Source organism: Mchenga conophoros, linkage group LG7, assembly GCF_057382185.1.
Source record: "Mchenga conophoros isolate Kocher_MC1m ecotype Shallow Benthic linkage group LG7, M_conophoros_male_GT1.1, whole genome shotgun sequence".
NCBI classification, from domain to species: domain Eukaryota; kingdom Metazoa; phylum Chordata; class Actinopteri; order Cichliformes; family Cichlidae; genus Mchenga; species Mchenga conophoros.
In genome coordinates this window covers 41,441,772-41,460,735 of record NC_140532.1, presented here as the reverse complement: position 1 = coordinate 41,460,735, position 18,964 = coordinate 41,441,772, and the positions used below count along the sequence as shown (strand labels likewise).

Below are 18,964 nucleotides of genomic sequence, written 5' to 3'. Positions count from 1 at the left end.
GTGTCTACAGCCATCTGCAAAACACGGTGGGGGCTCTGTCATGGTTTGGGGCTTCATTTCAGCCAGTGTTGGAGATCTTATCAAAATTGATGGAATTCTGAAATCCAGTCCATTTTTAGCCACAGTGCAATACCATCTGGAAAGCTAATTGGCATTGGCCTCATTGTTCCGCATGACAGTGATCCCAAGCACACTGCCAACACCCTGCAAACTGTATACCTGAATGTCTGGATAGAAAAGCACACAATGAAACACTATCAGTCATGGATTGCCCCCCGGAGCCCGGACCTCAACATTACTGACACACAGTGGGATCATCTTGACAGAGAACGGAACAAAAGGCAGCCGACATCCAAAGAAGAGCTTTGAATGTCTTTCAAGAAACTTGGAGAACTATTCCTGAAGACTGCTTAAAGAATTCAAAGAAGGCTTTCCCAAGAGAGTTCAGGTTACGTTGAAGAATAAAGGCGGTCATATCAAGAATTGTACAAACATTTTTGCCTTATATACCATATTGCCATGTATGTTTGCACATGTTTCTATAACTTGTTGCACCAATTTTATATTTTCCCTAACAAAATATTAAGGAATGAGGAGTGGCTCAAGAGTTTTGCACTGTACTGTAGTTTCTTTTTGCCATTTTCTATTATTTTTTCTGCTTCTTTGTACTAATAAAGAGGCTTTAACTTTCAGCATAAACTGCCTTGAAGCAACTGTTGTTGTGATTTGGTGCTATACAAATAAAACTGTATTGAATTGAAGTGAATGTTTAAGTAGCTATTCTTATTGGTTTATATACAAAACATCATCACTGTTAAAGTTTACTAAAAATGTAAAATATTAATAATTACCATTATAATTATTTGCTTCACAGAGAAAATATACTCTTCTATTGATTCTGTTAGTTTGACTTAATTATATACATCGTATGTCAAATTTAAAGTGTATTTAATTTATTTAGAAATAACTACATAAAACTGAAAAAAGATCAAAATCTATTTCATCTCTGGTCCCATACCCATTCCAGCCACAGGGCTTTATGGAGAACCTTACACTACCCTCCCCCCCACTTGTTTGTGCCTTTTGAGCCTCTACCTTCCTTTGTGTCCTGAACCCTCTCACCTCTCTCCAGCCCAGTCATCCGGTCCACACTCCACATCCGCTCTAGGCGTCGGTGCTGCTTGCCTGCCTCTCTCGATGCACTCTCCAGGTCCAGGGAACCCTGGCTTCGAGAGGGAGCAGTACTGCACGACTCACAAGCCAACCCGCTACACTCCGCCTCCCCTTTTCCACCTTCGCCCCAGCTACGAATGTTGTGGGCGCTGACTGAGGTCTGCAGTGGAGGCTGAGACAGGTGATGATGATGGTGGGTGTGGTGGTGTGATGCATGATGAGAGTGAGAGCCTGCAGCGGTTAGCTGCGGCTGCTGGTTGCTACTGCTGCTTCCACTTGCCGCGCTACTTCCTCCGCTGCTGGAAGGTGGATTCATGCTCGAGACATTGTGGTGGTGGTGGTTTCCATGATGGTGCATACTATGGTGATGGTTGCTGTGATGGTGGCTGCCACAGCTGCTGGTGCCACGGCCACTGCTTACGCGATGGTACTGGGTTGGAGACGATGAGGCGGAGGAAGGGGAATTGGAAGGCTGGATCGAGCCACCCCTAGATCCTACCCCACTGCTCCCCGACTTCTCCTTTAGGACGTCCAGTTCGAGGCTCTCCTTGCTGCCCTGGCCGGCGCTCATCAGCATACCGTGCTGGGTGGTGATGGTGTACACACGTGAAGGCTGCAGTGTACACTCCACACACTTCTGCTGGTCTTCCTCCACTGAGAAGCTGCGTTCGAGGGACAATCGTGCTGGTGCCTTGTTAGAAAGTGTGATAGAAGATGGGGTTGGCTGGAGTAAGCCCAGTGGCTGTGTCACTAGGCTGGTCTCCTGTTTGTCCTCACAGCCCTTAGTTTCAGAACAGGGATGGAGGTGGTTGTTGTTGTTGGGGCCAAATGTGTCACTTGGCGACTCCGGGTCAGGACCCACCAAGGTTTCACACAGAAGATGAGCTAGAATTTGAAAAACGAAGATGGTTATAAAGACAACTAAAAGTGCTAAAGAATGAGAAATATACCAAGGTGCTAAAGAGCAAGAAAACAGAAAGAGTGGGAAAAAAATGACAAGCTGGCACAGTGGATAATCATCTTTCTTCGGTTATCAGCTGTCATCGTGACACACCAATGAGTGCTTCCTGGCATTTCAGCAGAGGATGAGGTGAGAAAAGAACTAAAAGCATAAAGGAACACACACAGGGGAGATAGAGGGATGGACAAATGACAGGATGGCAGAGACGCTGACCTGATCCGTTTCGGTTTTCAGGGTGTGTGTGGGACAGGTACTCTCCAAATGCTCGCGCTGCTCTGTGGGGACACACACACACACACACACACACACATACACGACACACATAAAGACATTAAATCATGGGTGGAAAGGAGGTATGAGTGGGAAAGAAGAGAAAGGGGAGAGAGAGGAGAGAAGGGCAAGGGAATTGTAAATTATAATCCTAATTGCCTTCTTTGTAGGCTTGTGCCACCCACAGATTAAGATGGAGCCGTTTTATCTCCTCGCTCCAGGCAACCCCAGCCTGAGGGAGACAGAGTTTGAGACAACAGGAGGCGATAGAGTGAAGGATTGTTTTAGGGCGACTTAATTTCTCAGTGGGTCCTCAGTTTGCATTGATAGGTGTAATTGCAGATGGCAGACTGTGGGTGTGCTGGGATTTTTTTGTTTTGTGGCTGCACTTACTATATCTGTGAATACTTGACCTTGACAGCAACAGACCAAGATTGTTAATGTGCTGGTAGAAGCAAAAATAGATGCTAACAGGTTAATCTTTTACTCACAACTCTTTGCAGGTTACAACACTTTACAGATACACATTTAGCCACATATAGCAAAAATTAAATACCAAGGAGGGCTTCTCCTTTAAAAATAATAGTCCCAGATCTCACGGTTGATTGACACTGACCTGCTAATGTTCCTCTAGTGATTCTGTGTAATGGAAAAGGGATGAGAGAGACAAAGATGTTCTTTCAGTGTCAGTATAGGTACTCTGGAGAAATGTACTGCAGTGATAACTACAAGGAATGACAGAGGAGAGGACATGAGAAGTGAGTTAAACACTGTATGCTTACAATGAGTTACTGTGTAAGAAGAAAATACCACTGTAGTCGTTTTTACCATACAAGCAAACCACCGGCTAAGCTCTTGAAATATGCTGTTTATAGTTTCAACTTTCCAACAGCAAGCTCGATGAAAAAGAAACCACCTACTGCTCTATTAAGGGATCTATAATTCAGCCCATTTTAACACTTAATGTTTTTAATGTATTAATTTTACTTGAACACTGTCAGCTGACTGTATGCAGACTTTAAATGCTGAGTTTATCTCTAAAATGGAAGCATTATGCATATTATATTTATTTTTAATAATAATCTGATGTGTTCACAATATCAATATCAGTTATACTAACATACTAGTTACACTAGTACTAATTGAACACCGCAGCCCAAATGCTCCTAGTGGTTATGCTTTCCCAATACAGCTAACTGCTGACGTATCTGTGCTGAAGAATCCCTTGTATGCAGGAGAATCTGTGGGTGTACACCTCCGCCCGGCACCACCGTCAATTATTAAAGCCTGTCCAGCACAGTAAGCATACACACACATACACAAACTGACTCACACAATCTCCATCACAGAAAGAGCCGGAGTGCAGTGAAAACACTTCTCTCACACAGTTTCTTATTGAGACACAGCTCTGTATTCTTAGTGCACTCTGTGCTCTTTCACCCCTTTAACCCTCAAGGCTCCTCTTGAGACAATGCACAAAAACAAACCTGACTGACAAACCTGACTTTTCCATTTAATGATAAAACCTGACCTGTTTATAGCAGTCCATATAGGCATATTCTACAGCCTGTCATATGTGCCATACTGAAATGTAAGCAATGTAAGTGAAATAACTAGCAGTCCAGTAAGAGAAGTTAATATTCCTGTACATATTCTCACCTCTAGATATCTGTAAACCTTAAAAACTATAAAACAATTTTGTCCTTAAGTTTGACCCGAGCATAGAACCATATAATTGTGATAATATGTGTTCTGATCCACGTCCCTTCAGCCTCCTTCCATTGCTGTGATGTACAAATACTGGAATAAATAAAGAAATATAAAGCGTGGTTGTACAAATTAATGCACATTTTCCACATACAGTGGGTTTTGATAGTACTCTATTATATTGCTAATAGAACCATGCAAAAGAAGAAGATTGTGTCATTAAATGGCCAAACTTCACATGATAGAAGGGAAATACAACATTTGTGTTCATTACCTCATTACTCATTGATCAGCACAAGATTGGGAGCCTCAATTAAAAAACTGGGAGCAGAAAACAACATATAATCCCATCTTTAACCAAAGTGACATAAGTTATCTTCCTAATGGTTATGTTTAGCCCAATCCCCTGTACTGGGATATTGTCTTTCAAATAGATCACTTATCTCCTTGGTCCTTGGGTGCTACGAACTAAATCCTCTTCTGTGTGACATTCAGCCACTAAAGGTGAGCATGGACCAAAAGTAAATGTAAGTAAATTTAATTGAAGTTAATTCAATTCAATTTAATTCAACATCAAGGCACTTTATACTGTTTAGGTCTAACAATCAGACAACCCTCTATGAACAAGCACTTGGTGACAGTTGGAAGGAAAAACTCCCCTTCAACAGGAACAAACCTCGGGCTTCCACACACTGTGGAAGAGAGTCAGAGATTAATAATAACTAACAATTTTAAAATAAAATCAGTTCAGTTTTATTTATATAATGTCAAATCACAACAGTTGCCTCAAGGTGTCGTATATTGTAAGGTAAAGACCCTACAATAATACAAAGACAACAGAGAAAAGCCCAACAATCATATGACCCCCTGTGACCAAGCACTTTGGCGACAGTGGGAAGGAAAAACTCCCTTTTAACAGGAAGAAACCTCCAGCAGAACCAGGCTCAGGGATGGTGAGGGGAGGAAGACAGGACTAGGTCATGCTGTGGAAGAGAGCCAGAGATGAATAAGAACTCGTTTTAATTTAATGCAGAGTGGTGTATAAACACACAGAGACTGAAAAGAGTTAAGTGAAGAAGAAACAGTCAGCGCATCATGGGTAACCTCCAGCAGCCTAGGCCTATTGCAGCATAACTGAGGGCTGTCTCAGGGTCAGGTAATTTATATGATAAGAGTTTGCAGATGCTGTAGTGCTGATCTTTATCTCAATTAAATTCACACTAGATGTTTTTGTATTGTTCACTGCTAAAAACATTTTGAAGCGTGAACTTTTTCTCAGCTCAATGAGGGCTCAGTAGTATGTGTATGCCTCTGACCCAACCTTTCCACGCTGGGGATTTGCAGAAAGGTGGTGCGGTTGTTAGCACTGTATTTGAATCCAGCTGTTTGTAGTTTCTGTGTTCTCCCTGTGCCACGTGCTGGTCTGCACTATGACAGCTGGGATAAGCTCTAGCACAAACCAAAACCCTGAATTGCATAAATGGAAGAAAATGAATGGATAGATGAACAGACCTCAGTTCAACAAGTTTTTACTGCAAAACAAAAACCTCACACAGAACAAATTAACCGGTAATTTTAAATGTTTCTTGTGTGACCGCAGAGTCTTTTGGCTTCTACACTGTTCACTGTCAATGGTTAAGACTGCAGCTAATGTAAACCAAACCTTTGAGAGTTTGGGGGTGTTGTTGAGGACTAAGGCTCTGCACGTGCTGTGTCACCAACCAGCTCCTTTCACCACATTTCTAAAAATAGCTCACCATGCCGCTGCAGTTCTGCTACAGCAACTTCTTCTCAGAAACCCCCGACTTCTTCAGTTGTAATGGGCATAAAGCTGCGTGTGCATGTGCTTGCATACGGACATGTGAGTCTAATGGTACTTAAGGGCATTAAGAAAAAGAAATGTTTTAGTTTGTGTGTGCCTGCAGTAACAATAATCACAATTAAGGACACTTGTGATAAATGTAGTCTATACTTTAATCAGCAGGTGTCCCTCAGAACCTCTGATACATTTTCATTTGGCCCACCTGTTTTATAATTCAACAGGCTGGGCACTCTGATTAGAATCAGCAAACAATGGTGCAAGAGGCACGCATCATCCATTATACATGAGAGGAAACAGAGCTGGAAATGGATAGAGCAGAACGTCTCTCAATCATCCACTACACAAAACCTTTCTCTCTACAGTGCCGTCTTATATTCACAGTTTTGCACCAGCTTCATATGTGATACGTGAGCACAGCACGGGGGCAGTGAGGTAGCAACTGATAAATAGTCTCCGGTGAAAAATGATGAAGGGAAGGGAAAGGAAGAGCTTGACAGTTAGATATGAAATTCGTCCTGCATGCTCTCAGCCATGTGACCGGGGTTTGGGGAAAGAGACAAGTTAGGGAGGGGAGATTCTGAGGAGCAGGGAAGTGATTACAGCTGAGAGGAAGAGCAGTGTAGAAAAATTTGACCATATTAAAAATGAAAGAAGACTAAACCTGAGGAAAGACAGGTGGATAGAAAAAGGACATCAGTGTTTTTTTTAATTTACAATAAAACTCTTTAAATTTCAACAATTGTCATACTAACTAATGTAGTACGCTACTGTTTATTAGTACAGATGCTTAAGGTAAGCGTCAGAGCATCTGTTTTCATTGACTCTGCAGCTTAGGAGACAACAACATGAAAACGGTTGACATCCTGCTATGTTGTTGCCTACTTGGTGAGCTGCAATGCTGAAAAGTAAGCAAAAAGCATCACTTGTGTCCGTTTTCCCTGTTGCATCAACCATGTCTTGCATATTTATGATTGTGCACATCACCGTTTGGTACCTTAAGCTGTGATTATGGTTGATGCACTTGCAATTGTTTGTCCGAATTATCACACCAAGACAACCCTGTAACCATTGACTGGCAACTCAGAGAAAGAAATCATTACTTGGGTGGGAATAGCAAAAATTGAAACAGAAATCAAAGTGATTGCAGAGATTTTCTTCAAAGTTTTCTACTGAATCTCTTATATCTTCAGCCTGTTGCAGTATTCCTCTCAGTACCACCTGCAAATCTCTGTGCTCCTGCACTATTGTATCACCGAAACAGCTACAAAGATTGACCCACTCATACAATCATGTCACCAATCAGGCCGTGTGGCTGCCCCCTCACACCAGGCTAGAGAAATCAAGGGGCACACTGCAAGCCGAAATGACACCAGAAAGCAGCACCCGTCAGTCAGCTATGACTGACTGTCATACACTGAATCTAGATACGTGAAAATGCAGCATCGCCTGGACTAATGGGCCATTCTTTTGTGTCTGTTCAATATTTTCAGCTCTTTAAGTACTTGTTGTCCATGTTGTTTGAAAGATGATGTTGGAAACAGCATTTTCAAAGGTCAAATTATGTTTAATAAGATGATGATGCATCCTTGAACACGACACCAACTCCTGTCTTCAGCTGTCCTCAATTGTAAATGACTAAATCGCCTTGTTTGCACCCCACCAGTACTCTGATCTCAATATTCAATTCTTCTGTTCAGTAGAACAATAAATCTTTTTCATAATGCAACCGCACTAAAAATAAATACTTAGCTTGGATTGTTTAAACATGTTGGTTTGGGTTAAAATTACTACTATGGTGAGAAAAGGGGACATTTGTTGTCATGGTTCCTGTAACATTACGTAGGGAATGAGAGGCAAACAGTAATCTCCTTTGTTAAGGTCTGACTGACATTTTGGTGATCCATTCATCAAAATCTCTTTCATATGCACCCTTAATGACTTAGGGAGGCTGTTGTAAGGACTTTTTGGGGCCATTTTCTGAATTAAAAAAGACACAATTCCAAGAGCAGCTTTATTCCTGTTATGTAAACTTCTGTGGGTACAACATGAAACCTTAAGGTGCTCCATATTATCTGGTCATCTTTTCAATTTCTTCTGAGTGAGCAGGTCAGAGTGAATCTGAGCTTTTTTTTTTGTACTTTGTGTCTAGAACTAAGCAGGTCGTGTGTAGTGTACTTATTACACCAGATGAATGAGTCAGACACCACTTACACACACTCCACTTCTTGAATACATTTTGTCAGAAACTCCACTAACCACTTCAGGCACATAAAAGGACTCTCAACAACAGGAAGATACACCTCAGCACTTTTCATGGATCTAGAGAGAACAATGTGTAATCACTTACTAATGGGTGCAGCTGGAGGAGCAGTACTGCCTATATTAGTCCTACGTTATCCACTTGTTGTTTGACTTTTCTTTTCTCGGCTTGTTTCTTTTTGTTCAGGGTGCACTTACACCTACGTGATGAAGGCTGTCAGTCAAATGTTTTCCTGCTTCGGTTCCTCCTGTCAATAGTTAAAATGTCCACTCACTCTTGGATAGGCGCCAAACAAGCAATCCACACTCTTCCAAGTAACTGGCTGTATTTCAGTAATATAATTAAATAAACAGATTGTGTGGAACAGAGAGTTTTTGTCATCTCTAATGTAACACTTGCAAAAACAGTGTTACATTAGAGTGCGGTGCAAAACTCTTGAGTCACCCCTATTTTTCTATATTTTACTAGGAAAATGGGAAAAAGGTGCAGAAATTTGTTAAAACGTGTGCAAGCATACATGGATATACAGTATAGAAGAGACAAATTGAGTCTGTACAGCGCTAATGAGCTTGAAAGTCAATATTTCGTATGACCACCTTTATTCTTCAACACAGCATGAATTTTCTAAGGCAACCTTTCTTCTAATTTCTTCAAGCAATCTTGAAGAATAGTTCTGCAGGCTTCTTGAAGGACATTCCAAACACTTCTTTGGATGTTGGCTGCCTCTTGCTTCGTTATCTTTGAAAATGACGCTACACTGCTTCAATAACGTTCAGGTCTGGGCTCTGGGGAGGCCAATCCATGACTGATAGTGTGTCAATGTGATCATACTGGGTTGGCAGTGTGTCTGGGATCACTGGCATGCAGAAAAAAGTAGCCTTTGGCAATCAGATGCTTTCTAGGAGGTAATTCATGGTGGATCACTTCTTAATTTTGACAATATCCCCGGTATCACTGACTGTTGTACCTCTCTCCTGACGTCCTCTGTACATTTCGATGATAATTTGAATCAGAAATCCCAAATTTGGATTCACTATAACATCTGTTGCCACTGATTTAGTCCAGTTTTTGTGTAACCCAGCATACCTAAGCCTTTCCTCCCTGTTTCCCTTCCTTAAGAATAGCTTCTGGAGAGAGGTATCCTTGCATCTAGACCATTTCTGATGAGGCTTCAATGAACAATATCTGGATTAGCTACAGCGACAGATGTATTACTCAGGTCCAGTGTCAGGTGTTTGGTGGATTGTTTTCTACTTCTTGAGGACATGACTCTCAGATGCTATCACTCTGTATCTGACAGTCAGATACAGATGAACAGTGGGTCTTTTTTTTTTTAGGCCTATCACTTTTTCTTTTATCCAACATTGTTCCAGCTTCCTCAGTTTTGTTGCAGGACACACTGCACACCATGCTGAGAAACACCAAGTTTTCAGCTAAGAGCTCATTGGGAATCACCTTGCTGATTCAAACATATTATTTTATGCCTGTCACATGTGTTATCCTTGCCATTTTTGTGGATTCAGAAAAAGTCTGGCTCCCTGGAAACAAAATATAAAAAAATGAGGGGTGGCCCAGACTTTTGGATATTACTACCATCCTTAGGGAGTTTTTTCCAAATACATGTTCTCAATCAGCCAATTACTCACCTGTGTATACTATCTACACCACAGCTTTGGCCTTACTGTAGTAACTAAGTGTTCTCCAGTTAGCATTCCTCTTGTTTCCGCTTGTTTCTATTTTTTTATTTTTTGCTGACAATTTTTTGTGATCTCAGCTTATATTAAATATTTGGATTTCGACTTTTGGACTTTTACTGTGCGTACTTTGTCATGTGTTTGGGTCCTCTACTTCTGAGTCTTCATACAGTGGGGCAAAAAAGTATTTAGTCAGCCACCGACTGTGCAAGTTCCCCCACTTAAAATGATGACAGAGGTCAGTAATCTGCACCAGAGGTACACTTCAACTGTGAGAGACAGAATGTGAAAAAAAAAATCCATGAATTCACATGGTAGGATTTGTAAAGAATTTATTCGTAAATCAGGGTGGAAAATAAGTATTTGGTCACCTCAAAAAAGGAAAATCTCTGGCTCTCACAGACCTGTAACGTCTTCTGGAAGAAGCTTTTCTGTCCCCCACTCGTTACCTGTATGAATGGCACCTGTTTGAACTCATCATGTGTATAAAAGACACCTGTCCACAGCCTCAAACAGTCAGACTCCAAACTCCGCCAGGGCCAAGACCAAAGAGCTTTCGAAGGACACCAGGAAAAGTATTGTAGACCTGCACCAGACTGGGAAGAGTGAATCTACAATAGCTTGGTGTGAAAAAATCAACTGTGGGAGCAATCATCAGAAAATGGAAGACATACAAGACCACTGATAATCTCCCTCCATCTGGGGCTCCACGCAAGATCTCATCCCGTGGGGTCAAAATGATCATGAGAACGGTGAGCAAAGATCCCAGAACCACACGGGGGGACCTGGTGAATGACCTGCAGAGAGCTGGGACCAAAGTAACAAAGGTCACCATCAGTAACACACTACAACGGCAGGGAATCAAATCCCGCAGTGCCAGACGTGTTCCGCTGCTGAAGCCAGTGCATGTCCAGGCCCGTCTGAAGTTTGCCAGAGAGCACATGGATGATACAGCAGAGGATTGGGAGAATGTCATGTGGTCAGATGAAACCAAAGTCGAACTTTTTGGTATAAACTCAACTCGTCGTGTTTGGAGGAAGAAGAATACTGAGTTGCATCCCAAGAACACCATACCTACTGTGAAGCATGGGGGTGGAAACATCATGCTATGGGGCTGTTTTTCTGCCAAGGGGACAGGACGACTGATCCGTGTTAAGGACAGAATGAATGGGGCCATGTATCGTGAGATTTTGAGCCAAAACCTCCTTCCATCAGTGAGAACTTTGAGGATGAAACGAGGCTGGGTCTTCCAACATGACAATGATCCAAAACACACCGCCCGGGCAACAAAGGAGTGGCTCCGTAAGAAGCATTTGAAAGTCCTGGAGTGGCCTAGCCAGTCTCCAGACCTCAACCCCATAGAAAATCTGTGGCGGGAGTTGAAAGTCCGTGTTGCTCGGCGACAGCCCCAAAACATCACTGCTCTCGAGAAGATCTGCATGGAGGAATGGGCCAAAATACCAGCTACTGTGTGTGCAAACCTGGTAAAGACCTATAGTAAACGTTTGACCTCTGTTATTGCCAACAAAGGTTATGTTACAAAGTATTGAGTTGTATTTTTGTTATTGACCAAATACTTATTTTCCACCCTGATTTACGAATAAATTCTTTACAAATCCTACCATGTGAATTCATGGATTTTTTTTTTCACATTCTGTCTCTCACAGTTGAAGTGTACCTCTGGTGCAAATTACTGACTTCTGACATCATTTTAGGTGGGGGAACTTGCACAATCGGTGGCTGACTAAATACTGTTTTGCCCCACTGTATATTTGTTACAAACTGTTTTCAAATGGTCCAATTAATCGTTTAGAAACATAATGCTAGCTTTTTAATGAGATTCATTTAATGCTTTGAAGGATAGAATGAATATTGAGAGATATCTCTAACCTTCTTACACTTCTTATGTGCTTTGTTCTTTAATAAAATGGCTTTTCTCATTTTTCCATCTCGAAATGACATCGATATGAAGGGTTAAATTAATACAACCAACAAAAATCCAAAACAAAGATGATAAATAGAAGAAAATAAATCTATGATCATTAACCGAAACAATTTCCTTCAATTGTGTTCTTTCTCATATTTAAGCTATAAACCTGACCTTTATCTGCAGGGCTATAAAATGGATCCCTAAGGACCTACAAGATTAAAGAACTTGCTTACTGTTCTTTACAGCAATGATGCAGCATTTCATTCATATTATTGACCCATATCTAATGTGCCTCGTTCCTCTGTGGACTCTGATATCATTTAACACAGTGACCATATCCCCTGCCATGGCTGAAAGGTCTCCTCTGGCAGTGTTCCCACTGGTCTGAATATCATCAGAGCTGATGTCTCCTCTGGGTGTCTCTCCATCCACCGTAAGCAATCGGCTGCCAAGGAAACAGATTCCTTAATGCCTCTTAATCATATCCTCCTCTCAGATGCACTAATTGAATTGTTTCACAGAACACACACACACACACACACACACACACACACGAGGTGATGAGAACCTGTTGAGGAACTTGTTGCACACTCCCATGTCCCTTCAATAGGGACATGGGAATGTTAATTGCAGTCTTAAAGGTGCAATGCTTTATGGGACATGTGGGAACCAAGCATTGAGGAGGGATCTGATTAAAATGTCAGTACACTAGAGGCTGAAGCACCACAACCACATACGGTGTTGAATGATGACACTGATTCCCACACAGCAGTGTTTTTCTGCAGCAGCTAACACATATTTAACGCTGATCTTTTTTATAGAGCGGGCACAGAGAGCTTATTCCCACTGTATATTTTCACTTGTGACAGTAGAAAAACCAAGTATAATAATAAAAAGACAAAAAACATCACCAGAAGCTTATGTTATGTTTCGGTATCTCATTTAGCCATGACATTAAAAGGAAACTTGAACGGAAATGGGAAAAAAAACAAGTAAATAAATAATCACAATTCAACTAAAATCATCTTCTGCTAAGCGAAAAAGACAAAATCAGAAGTCTCTTATAAAATAGTCCCAGGATTATCACGTGAACATCAATCATATGATTACCTCCAACAGTGTATTTACATCTTATTCATAACAGACATCGAGCACAGAAAAACCCTTGCTCACGCACGTTCCATTTGTATCTCGTTTATCTGCAATCTATCGATCATAAATAGTTTAATTTGACGGCACCTCTCTTCCAACTTCCACTTACATGAATACATCCAACACCAAACAAGGATTGATCAAGAATAGCTGTGAACCAAAATAAAAATATAAATGTTTTCAAAGAAAGGTTCACCACAGCATGGGATGGATAAGACCGGAGTTCCTCACTCAGTAGTAGTGAAGTAGAGGACCCAAACACATGACAAAGTATGCACAGTAAAAGCTTGAAATCCAAATCTTTAACATAAGCTGCTCTGGAACAGGCAGAGCATTGAGAATGGGGCAAATTTTTCAAAATAAAACTGCATTTTCTTTCACAAAATTTCTGGAAATTCTGTTGAAATCTGTGCTAGATTGCATGACATTAAGCAGGCATACTCAAACACAATTCCCTACTACAATCTATTGGCATACTGAACAATTTTCACTTGAGGTCCATTTACAGTACAAACTTGTTCTGGTGCTATTCCCCTGTAACCTGTAACTTTCATAATAAGCAAATTAAGCGTCCTAATTCATTAAGAAACATTAAATACAGAATGGCAGTCACAGACCAACAATCACACAGCATTGCTGGAGTGTGTATGATTATTCAGACTGTAATGAATAAAATGTGAATCATTTAGCATTTTAAATGAACAAATTACACAAATTGAACAAAGCAGGAGGGAAAGGAGGTTAAGATACAGTAGATATTATAGCGATTTCTTTCACTCAAATGAGAATGAATAAAGTAGTAAGAATACATTTAAAACACGGAGTGAATAATTTATAGCGGATGAGAAAAACATAAGCAAAAGCACGACGAAGCATGATTTTGCCCAAAACACAATCAGATTTATAAAATTTAGGAGGCAGTCTTTCCATGGCGTTTGAATAAATCGAAATTACAAAAAAAAAAAAAAATTCTAACAGTTATGTAACATCGCTGGCCCCCAATAACAGAGTGACTGCAGGCCACCTGACTGTCCTCCACAAACTAAAACACAATGTTTCATTTGCATCAGTCTGGAAAAAAAAAAAAAAGAAAAAAAGTCTTTCATCTTTCAGTCCATTTTCCACACTCTCAGAGCTCTGTGGAAGCTGTTGTCCACTGCCCTTCAGCCGAACCACAGCACAGCCTTCCTCTTAGGCTGATCGACAGATCAAAGCATTTCCTTCCTCGCTCAGTGTCGCAGAATTCTGGTGTGTACATAGGAGGTAATCTGTCCCCCTCTCTCTTTCCCTCCTCACTCTCTGTCACTAGCTACCTCACCGAAGCTGCTGGAGAGGAGAGTGTGACCTGTTTCATAACAGAAATCCATAAGCATGCACAAGATGACACAGGCACTGTCGAGCATCGGGTACAAGAAGCCAGTGTCTCTTCAGTAGCATTCAGACCTCTAACGCCTCCTCATATCTCAAGACAAAAGAGATCACTTGAGGAAAATATCTTTGTGCATGCTTTCCAATCAGGCACACCTATTAACAGATTAAAAACTCACCACATTTTTCTTCTTTTTAGCTATGCTAATGGCATGGCTGTGAGGACACGGATGCCAGTCTGTCCACCACTTTGGTACAGACTAAAATGTCTTAACAGCTGTTGCACTGACTGCCAAGAAACACACTGCAAACATCTATTGTTTGTTAAGGATAACTGTAACTGATTTCTGGTGCTATGAGTTTGAAATTTGTAGGTTTTTATCACAATGTGATTCTCCAAAAATCACGAATGAGTTCATAAGTCATAAGGAATGAATAACATGAAAATAACATATGACCTTTAAGCATTACAGCTTTCGCCATAGTTACACATTATCAGCTCCACTTAGGTATCACTGCCAATGGATTCTTTTGTTTTTTATTTTGGATATTGTACATGATTTGTATTGTGGTTCCTTGCAACATTTGTCATCACTCTTTTGTCCTTCTGTTATCACCACGTCACCTTTTAATTTGGCCAGTCCTTTGGAAGGCATTCCTAGTTAAAGGGAACAATGTAAAGCACTAGCAGAGTGACAGGTTTTGCCAAGAAGAAATAATTAAGTTAGAGAAAGATCCTTTTCTTGGTTTTAATAAATGGGGCCGTGGGGAATTGTTTTACTGTCAACCAAGCTCACACTTGTTATTAGTTAACAAGTGTGAGCTTAAAGTTAAAGTCCAGAACTTTCGCTGCTTGTGGCATTTCATATTCTTCCATCACGCTGATGCTGTATGCAAGGAAGGATAAAAAACAATAAATAATTATGTGTATTACAAAAAGTGTGTGAGTTTGCTAGATGTTTAAGTAAGCTTGACATTTATACCTGGCTCTTAAAAGGCCCCTGGAAGTTTCATTTAATGAAGTCAAAATAGACTGACTGGCATCTGGGATGGTTTGGAAATAGTAAAAGGAAAAGTGGGGGATATTTATAATTCAGAAAGATGTGTGGGGGAGTGTATAAGAGTTGGAGAAAGAGTTAAAAATAAGCATATTTAAAGTTACTTTTTCCAATGACTCAGACTTTAGTTTAGATGTATTGCCATTTGCCTATAAGTTTCTGAAAACCATAAAGGATCAGCATCACTTGATTTAAGGTAAAAATAAGAACAGTTAGTGCACCTAGCCCAGGGGTGAGCAACTCCAGGCCTCGAGGGCCGGTGTCCTGCAGGTTTTAGATGTGTCCTTGATCCAACACAGCTGATTTAAAGGGCTAAATGACACCTCAACATGTCTTGAAGTTCTCCAGAGGCCTGGTAATGAACTAATCATTTGATTCAGGTGTGTTGACTCAGGGTGAGATCTAAAACCTGCAGGACACCGGCACTCGAGGCCTGGAGTTGCCCACCCCTGACCTAGCCTCACTACTAGCATCATTTCCAGCATGTAGGAACATAAAGGCATGCCATATGGTTGACTCCAACTCCAGGTTACCGTGTCTGATTTGCTGTAACTTAAAATGTATAAGCAAAGTCTCCTTCCTTCACGTTGCTATAAATTAACAATAAACAGATTTTAGTGGGAGAAAGTATTAAATCCCACTCACGGTTACAAATCTGCATCTCGCTGCTTAACTTTCCCTTATTCTGGCATGGCACATGATACAAGATCAGCACAAAATGCACAAAAGATAACCTTAAAAACAGACAAGCAAACAAACAAAAAAAAAAGAAAAGCTGTATGAAGAGACACACATGGGATCCATGCAACCGTGTGCATGTGCAAGTAGAGAGATGGAAATGGGGCGCTTTTATTAAATTCTTTTAAATTCTCACTTCCTCATGCATGAGGTTATGTGCAGGTGAAAGGCTGATAAATATTGGATGTGAATCAACTCTGTTTCCCATATACTGGAGGTGAGGTGGATTCTTCTATTAGTCAAAATAAATAAATAAGCTCTGAAATTGAGTGTTTGTGCTTATGTGAGTGAAGAAGGAGGGGAGCATGTGTGGTGTGTGTGTGTGTGTGTGTGGGGGGGGGGGGGGGGGGCTACCAGTTGAGTCAGACATGTAACAGTTTGTGCAGTCCCTTTGTAGATGCAAAGGGGGGAAAGAAAAAGAGTGGCAGCCCTGCGGTGGGCACACAGGGTCTCACAGTGGAACACCTGCTCAGGATCTCCTCTGGGTCCATTTTCTAATCGTGCAGGAGGATCACATTCTCATCTTCGTTTTAGGGCAGCACACAGACACAAAAACACACTGCGCTAAAAGCAACATCGCTAAAAGCATGGTTGTGTAATGTAAAGAAGGCACACACACCCTGAGAGAATGACGTAACAACACATCAGCCCACATCTGTGAACGCTATAGTCTGAACAAGTCAAGGTCATTCACGGACTGAATTAAAAACACTGGGCCCTGCTGTGAGGCACCCTCTGAAGCAGAGAGCTGCTTTGTATTCCGAGCTCATGTGGGACTGTAGCGTCCTGTCTGCGCTTGATGCCTGGACACATGAAACACACAGGCACACGTGCTTTCCAGCGAACTGCAGCCTCGCAGATGTGAGGAAGAAGGCAGCATCGTTGATACAGCCTCCTTACTCCCTCTGCGTAGTGCTGCAACAGCTGGATGCGGTTCTGGCTGTTTAAAACACGCACGGCTCTCAGACTGAGTCCCTAATAGGTTTTAACGGGCTGGACTCGTGCCAAACAGTCTGAGTCTTGTTTTTCCAGCCTGCAAAAATTAACGGACGTTTCCCGTGCTGCCCTCTGTGATTGACCCAATGACTGGTCGTGATAGGTGATTAGTGCAACGACAGAATCGATTGCCGTGACTGATTAATCGACAGCTGGCTCATTTGCCCACCCCGGAGTGAAGGCTGCCGTCTCATCGCTGTACTGTTTTCTCGATTCTCTGCGGCCAGACAGAAAAGCAGCTTTTGGTTAAACTGAAATAACAATCAAATAGCAGGATTTTTTTTATTTTTTAAATAGCGGCTAATAAGAGGTGGCAAACTGGGAAAATGTATCAGGGACACTCTGAGTCACGGCAGTCCCAATTTGCCTCTGCATGACTTTGGTTATACAATGATGCTTCATTCACAACATCCAGAAACACTCCGACGCGCCAGGAGCAAACATCTTGCAGCAGGTTTACATTACATAAAACACAGATATGGGGAAATTGCATGAAGCCATCCTAATCACGTAATCAATTTCTGATAACAGGTTCAGTTTTGGGAGATCTTTAATCGATATTTGCCCCAGTGCACGTTCCGAGCTAGACGCGGGACAATCAGCAACCACCAAAAGCGCAAAGAGCCTCTCTGCGCATTACAAGGCAGACTGGCTATATCCAGGATAGCGCAGTGGTAATCCATCAAAACGCAAAACTGTCACACCTGGGAACTTCGTGTCGCTCGCACCTGAAGGCTAAAACACCTGCCAAGACTTCCTAAGGGTACTATAACACTGAGATATAAGCCGAGAGCTCCGAGTGTCACTCACCTAACTTTTGCTGCCACAGAAGAAATCGCATCGTTTCTTAAATTCTTCCTCTTGGACACAGCAGTTCCCATGCTGGCATGGAAACGATGCAGGCAGGAAAACAGTTCATTCCAAAGGAAGGAGGAATGCGACGATGAAAACAGTATAAAAATCGCAAGAAAAAAGAAAAAATTTGCAGGGAAATCCGGGAGCAGATAGGTCACGTCTGCAGAGCAAAAAAGAAGGAAGTCAGTCTTCTCTCTCTCTCTTTCTCTCTCTTACTCTGTCTGTCTCTCTCCGGATATGAGCATGTACGTGGGGTAGCTGCACAGCTGCCAGAGTGAGGCTGAAAATACCCCCCCCCCCCCCTCTCTCTCTCTCCCTCCCCCTTTCTCTCTCTCTCTCTCTCTCTCATTGATAAAAAAAAAATGCAATGGGAGGATTGTTGGGTTGGCGATATCACCATCGTCCTCATCGTGCTCGCAAAGGTGGAGGCGGGGAGCCGTGTATCTGCAACAGTGGTGTCATCCACCTCCACCTCTGCCATTCATCTAATGCTCCTTTTTGGGGACTGTGATCTCTGTATCTTTACTTATTTATTTCCTGGTGTTACATAAACGGTCATTTTGGTGAAAGCCCCATCCACCCCCTCTAACACACACATACACAAACGCTGTAACTGGCTCCTACTCAACCAAAGACAGGATGAGGCACTGCAGCGCTCTGTAAATATTTCTTCAATTAATAATACCACTGGAGCTTTAGCGTGTGCTTTGTTCTATTTCTTCTTATTCTGTTTTTACATTTAGATGATTTTGAAATTCAGCAGTTGAATTGTGTTGACCATTGGACTCGTATATACCCCAAATACTTTATTTATCCCATTTTCGGGAAATTCTTTTGTTACACCAGTTGAAATAATAATAATAGTAAAAATAATAATGATAATATTATCTGCTCCCACGGCAGACAACAGCAAAGTACACTGCACTTGCTACAAGTCCTGAAGTCCTGGGTGACTGAAAATCTCCATCATTTACTGTAGA

The 18,964-nt window shown here is 41.6% G+C and overlaps 1 protein-coding gene across 4 annotated transcripts in view; it reads right to left on the bottom strand.

Annotated features, from left to right (window-relative positions):
- Positions 1-18,240, bottom strand: part of nsmfa (NMDA receptor synaptonuclear signaling and neuronal migration factor a) — a 45,129-nt gene extending 26,889 nt beyond the window's left edge. For 2 of the 4 annotated variants that reach the window (XM_085279314.1, XM_085279311.1), the window contains exons 1-3: positions 17,940-18,240; positions 2,348-2,409; positions 1,123-2,058 (exon numbers count right to left, since the gene is read on the bottom strand). In XM_085279314.1, coding sequence (XP_085135440.1) covers positions 1,123-2,058; positions 2,348-2,409; positions 17,940-18,010 — 1,069 coding nt within the window. In that variant the 5' untranslated portion in view covers positions 18,011-18,240. The remainder of the gene's footprint in view (positions 1-1,122; positions 2,059-2,347; positions 2,410-17,939) is intronic. The other 2 variants (XM_085279312.1, XM_085279313.1) reach the window with 2 other exon arrangements.
- Positions 18,241-18,964: the final 724 nt, after the last annotated feature.